At 31.9% G+C, this 6,521-nt stretch overlaps 1 protein-coding gene across 1 annotated transcript; it reads left to right on the forward strand.

Annotated features, from left to right (window-relative positions):
• The first annotated feature begins 917 nt into the window (after window positions 1–917).
• LOC107864111 lies at window positions 918–4,085 on the forward strand. The gene is made up of 8 exons (XM_016710383.2): window positions 918–1,183; window positions 1,731–1,796; window positions 1,932–2,029; window positions 2,264–2,301; window positions 2,432–2,519; window positions 2,755–2,964; window positions 3,075–3,140; window positions 3,758–4,085. Exons 1-8 carry the CDS (start codon window positions 1,147–1,149, stop codon window positions 3,923–3,925), a joined length of 771 nt encoding a protein of 256 aa, XP_016565869.2. The 5' UTR covers window positions 918–1,146; the 3' UTR covers window positions 3,926–4,085.
• Window positions 4,086–6,521: the final 2,436 nt, after the last annotated feature.

Here is a 6,521-nt window from a genome sequence, read left to right on the forward strand (position 1 = left end):
TCCTAAGATGAAATCGACGTTAAATTGCACGTTCAAACGTTGATTTCATCTGATGAGTCATGACTTTCAAATCATGAGATGAAATGATATGTCCGAACTCCTACTAAGTATATAGTACTATAGATCGGATGTAATATCACCAACTAACGAGTCATTTGGTGTGAGGTATAAGGTATAATAATTTTGGAAGAAAATGTAGGATTATTTCACTCTGTATTTGGTTGGAGGTATTAGATAGTCCCATAATTTTTTATTTCACCATTCGTATCATAGTGATTTGATAAGTTATCTCATATACATGGTAAAATAACTTGATTCAAAATAGTTAATTTTAAATAAGTAATTAAAGAATAACTTATTTTCAGTCAAATGACTTGTAGAAGATGTAGTTAGAATAATTGTAAGGAAAAAAAATAAATAAAACTTTTCTCTAGGATTTTTTTTTTTTCTTGTTCAAGTTTTCCTCCCCATGCATCCAAAATATTTTCCTATTGGATTCTTCCACATTTAAAGCCTATCAAAAATAATATCGATCTTTTAAAATAGAAATTCTTTCAAAACACCAATTATAAAGTTAAATTGGCACATACAATTAGTTATTAGATAGAAAAAGATATATTTAAAAAAATATTTCTAAAAGAAAAGTACTCCTCGCTGTGTCAAAAAGAATGCCGCCTTACCCTTACTATCATTTTAGGTCATAGATTTTAAAATTTTTTCTTTTTTTGGTAATTATTATCAAAAGGTGTCACGTAAAATAAGATAAAAAAGTACTAAGATAATCTTAAATAACGTGTCAATCATGGAAGCAAGGGCATTTTTGTCCTTCAGTAATCTTTAGGTATCGCTGTTCTAATTGGACAACATGTGGGTCCCACTTACCTCCTTATATCAGTTGTCAAATTCCACTCGTTGTCGTCTGATGAGTCACCAATATATTTATTTGATTCCCATTCTTGTCCTCATCTTTTTCCAACCCCTTTCCTAATCCCCACCTTAATAACTCCTATAAATACCCATTTTCCCTCCCCATTTCAAAGCCCCCTCTTGTCTGCTCATCGTTTCATAAAACAGAAAAAAGAAATAGTTTGAGCTAAATATTTGCATATTTGCATTTATAATTTGTTCAATTCGTCCTTCTCTCCTATGGATTCTTGCTCCCCTTTTGACTCTATTATTTTCGGTATGTTTCTTTATTTGTTTAAATGAAGGTCATCTTTCAAATTTTAAAAGTTAAATATTTTATTTTTAATTGTAAATTTGGATATGAAATGATTAAATTTTTTCTTTTTACGTGTTTAGATGTATAATGCTTTTTCATTCTAATTAAAGTGTCTTAATTTGATTGAATATGAGTTTAAGAAATAGAAACTCTTGAATTGTAAGGCATTAAGCTAGAGATGTGTGTAAACTTTTGAGACAAACCGAAAAGGATGGTAAAATCGTTAAATTAGGATGGAGGAAAGTGGGAACCCTATTAATCACTATAATGGATAATTTAAAATATGCCTCACAAATTTCATGAGGTAGGATTAAACGTCTATGTATATTGTGTTCTTTTCCGACTTTGCATTGGATACGTACGTTATTATTGTTATTAGAAATATTTGTCCGATCGCATGTGGAATTGTGTTAATTATACTAGTCGCTAGTCTTAATTTTCCTTTTGTTTACTTACTGAGAAATTATGTTAAGTAATCTGATGATATTTTGAAACTATTTTTGTTTAGATTTGGATGATACTCTCTACTCTTCCAAGACTGGAATTGGACAATCGTTGAAGCAGAACATTGACGGTTAGAATTCTCTTGTTATTTCGTTATTATTATTTTTTTTTTAAGTTCAATTTTGTGATTAACTAAATAAACGAAAAATCAACATCACAAGATGTAATTGATTACCTAAAAATGTTGTGTTTGGCTGAACAACAGATTTTCTTGTGGAGAAATGTGGTTTTCCAGTGTCGAAAGCATCGGCGTTGCGTGTTGAGCTTTTCAAAACTTACGGCAGCTCTCTCGCCGGTTTACGAGTAATTTTCCTATTATTATTCCTTAATCTTAATTAATACTTCAATACTTTCTATTAATTAAAGTTTGCAATTAATCAATTCTCGTTCTAGGGGATTCATTTCCTCAAGTCGAGTTTCTATTAGAAACAATTTCCCTACCTCCGAGGTAGGGTAAAGTTTGCGTATATGAGACTATGTTGAGTATGTTGTTCTCGCAGCTAGTTGTTTTATTCAAACCCTTGCTTTTTCTTGTAGGCTATAGGCTATGATGTTGATGCAGATGATTATCACAGGTGAGATTTGTTTAGGAAAGAAAAAGATAAATTCTGCATAGTTTGATCCCTAATTAATCAACTTAATTTTGGAGAAATTTTAAAAAATGTGATTATTTATCTCACTTTCTTTTTTCCCCCTTATCAACAGTTATGTGCACGGAAGATTACCGTATGATTTGATTAAACCGGATGCTCAGTTACGAAGCATTTTGCGTAGTATTAATCAAAGGAAAATCGTAAGTTTTTTCCTTTAATTACATAGTTGATCGTTTTAATGAAATTTCGATTTTTGACCATAGGGGTAAAGTATGCATACAGACTATCCTTCCCAAACCCACTTGTGGGATTGCACGAGTTATGTTATTGTTGTTGTGTAAAAATGACATGAGAGTTCATATTGTGATCTGGTAATTACTATTTTGATATGTTAATTTGGACTTCGTGGAACTGATTTTGAATGTAAATGAGCAGATTTTCACAAATTCAGATCGAGTTCATGCAATGAAGGCATTGGATCGTCTCGGAATTACGGATTGTTTTGAACAAATTATTTGTTTTGAGACGATGAATTTTAACCTCTCCAAGGCAACGCGGCCAGAAGAGATTCCGGTGATATTGAAACCTTCAATGGAGGCAATGAATATCGCCATCGAAGCTGCTAAGGTTGATCCTAGACGCACGGTATGCTCTATAATCTGCAAATTATGCTAATTATCTCTTTATTTTTTGCTAATTATGTGCTTAATGGTTGTGATTTAGTGTTTGATTCTTTTGTTTTGTTGCGATGTTAGCTCTTCCTTGATGATAATGTTAAGAACATAGCTGCTGGGAAAGCTGTGGGGCTTCGAACTGTTTTGGTAAGTCCTCATTATGGTTGTGAGTTCGCCAATCTCTTGCAAGAAAATCAAAATAATTGAAACTCTGCATCTTGTGTGATAGAATTTGCAAAATTTCAACAAGGTAGTAATTAAGTGACAACAAAATATAACAAGAATATGTAAGGTACAAGAAGATATTTCATCTTATGGTTATCTTAAATGGTACTATGTGACCTTATTGTCCTACGTTAATTCAGTAATCAATGTTAGGTAGTGCATTTTATTTTCGTAGTACCAGGAAAATGACTTTGTTTGGACACAAGTATTTTCCCCTTTTGTAGTACAACTTCGACCTGTCCAACCTAAAAACGTGGGCGATTGTAATGCTACTTTGACATATGACTACAAATAAAGTACACCATGGATATTTTAGCTTGTGCTTATCTCAAATACCATGTTGTGACAAACTTTCTTTTAGGTCATTGTCTTATTCAAATTGTAAGAGACCAAAAAATCTCATTTCCTCTATAGTTTTAACATTTGTTATTTGAGTATCGTTATGATTGTAGACTAGTTAGGTTACAATTTTTAGTATGTATATACAACTTAAATTCATTATACAAACTCTGATTTGTGTTTATTTCCGCGTTTTGAAGGTCGGAAGAACAACCAAGACGAACGAAGCTGACTATGCATTAGAGATGGTGACTGATCTAGTCCAAGTAGTACCAGCAATATGGTACACCAAAGAAGAAGAAGATCAAAAAATTACACGTACTAGAAGTGAAATGGACTTTCTTGCAACCACAGCTGTGGGTGCATAATTACTGGTCCTTGGACCACAGTCCACAGTACATATGTACAAGTGCACATTTCAATAACCTTGTAGTGATCATCTTTAATCTATGTGAATGTACTCGTATGTATATATATCATGAATAAAATAACAAAAGAAAAGCCACAAGAAGGTGGTCTTTTCGAGAACTTTCTTGTTGGTTCGAGATAAGCTCAGCTAATTTTAAATTTGATAAATAGTTTGAAATTTATTCCTAAACCATATGACTAGTTTTTATTTACTTTTTATTTACATATCGTTTTATAAAAGCCTTCATACTTGTCATTAGTTTCAAATATATCTCTTCCACTTCCACTTCAAATATATCAAATTGATCCTTAAATTATCAAATTGGTTCAATATAATAATATGTTCTGCAATAATTTGAAGCATAACGATTAGGTTTTGATGGGTTGATAGGCAAAATAGCAAAGGACAAATGTAAAATAAGTCATGATCTTTAAGATATATTTGAACTTTTCATTTTTGATGAAATCTCAAATATCTCACAAATTCACGGGATATTCATAAAGAAATCAACTATCTTTAATATCTCACAAAATCATAAGATATTCATAAAGAGATTATCCTATGTTTGAGAAATGTGCTATTAACGACCCTCGAATTACGGAAGCGGCATTATCCTTTTACTAAATCCTCCCTCGCTTACTACCATGAACAAGACCTTTCCCGATCAATTGGTTTTGAATTATTTAATAAGAAAGATGGCAAATCCTACCATTGTATTTCCTTTTTTCATTTGGATCCTATCAACTTGGAGAGTGTCTAGATTAAGTCACTTCGAGAAATGTGCTACTAACGGTCCTGAAATTACGGAGAAATCAAGAGAGAGGAATTAAGGGAGGAACATATTTGTATTCATATCATTTATCAATAAAAAAATCTTGTTTTTTTAATATTTTATTTGTGATTACAATTTATTTCTGTCACCATAAAATTTATTGCCAACACTAGACTAGAGAACATATTTTTTAAAAAAAACATTTTCCTTTTCCATGTAATATAATTTCACTGGCTGCTTTCTGAATATGTTCTCCGCGTAAGAATCAATTATTAATAAAGATGGCCTTTACTTATATAATTGAGAATTTGTGTGTTTATTTTATTTAAATTGATAGATTGGTGTGAATCCAACCAGTAATGTTGCTTTCAATGCTACAGGGCAGGTGATGTACTAGCATATATTTTAATTAACCAACATTATTGCAAGCATATTATAGTGTGTCATTTGATATCATTATCTGCTGAGTCAGAAGGTGTCTTTGCTTAAGTCTTATTATTCAATAAGGATGGTTAATTAATGACTTTAATGTTTGAGAGCGTAGAAACATTTTATTTTGAGATCCATTATTTAAACATTGTTGGAATCGTTACGCATCAAAACACTGTAAAAGAGGACAACAATTACCTATGAAATTTGACATTTGTTATACGACCGCTACATAACTCATAGCTAATAATTGATGAAAAAGACTAAAATTTAGGAGGAAAAATAAATGTTGGGACTCTATTCAATGGCTAAGATGCTCATTACGCCTGAAGTACAACAATTAATCTCTTTAAATAGAGCTTTACTATCATTAAAATTAAGATAACAATTCACTAACTTCTACTATTACTCAAATGCTAACAAACTTAAAAGATTTAGCTATTTTTATTCAACCAACTATTAATTTACTAAAGACTTGGTCAACCAAAACACTAACAACGACCAAAAGAGAAAAACAATAACCAACAATCCCTCCCTTAAACTGAAAGTCACACTGTAAGTTTAACATGCTTGCAACAAATGTTTCAAATGTGATTTTCCACAGTGCAAACACCAAGTAATTTTCTAAACTTCAGGAAGGATGCCAACTTGAGAGATTTAGTAAACACATCAGCAATCTAATTTTCACTTCTGCAGAAGATGAGATCAATTACTCCATCTTTTGTGAGGTCCTTAAGAAATGAAATTTGACATTAATATGTTTACTTCGCCCATGCTGAACAACATTTTTGGAGAGCTTTCTTGCTAAACTGCTGTCACAATAAATGGTAGTAGAGCCATTTTGTTTGAAATTAATTTCTTCAAGAACCTTGCGCATCCAAATTGCTTGATAGGCACATGTTACTGCTGCTACAAATTCAGCTTTTGTAGTTGATAAAGTCATAATTGATTGCTTTCGTGAAGATCACGAAATTGCTCCCGACCCCATCATAAAGACATAATCTGACGTACTCTTTCGATCATTCAAATCTCTAGCATAATCACTTCTTATTTTTCTCCTTTTGCATAGAACAGACCATAATTAGTAGTTCCTTGCAAATAGCAAAAAATTTTCTTTGCGGCTAGAAAATGCACCTCTTTGGAATTTTCCATGTATCTACTAATAAGAGTTACAAAATACATAATATCAGGCCTTGTGGGCGTTAAATACGTCAAACTTCCCACTATTTGCTTGTAGAGAGTGTTGTCAACTCTTCTTCCTCCAGGTTCTTTAGTGAGCTTCGAATCAAACTCTTCCAACCCTTTATCTGAAACCTATCCAAAATCTCTTGAGCATACTTCTTTTGTGTGATGA

The sequence above is a fragment of the Capsicum annuum genome, chromosome 3 (genome assembly GCF_002878395.1).
Source record: "Capsicum annuum cultivar UCD-10X-F1 chromosome 3, UCD10Xv1.1, whole genome shotgun sequence".
Classification (NCBI taxonomy): domain Eukaryota; kingdom Viridiplantae; phylum Streptophyta; class Magnoliopsida; order Solanales; family Solanaceae; genus Capsicum; species Capsicum annuum.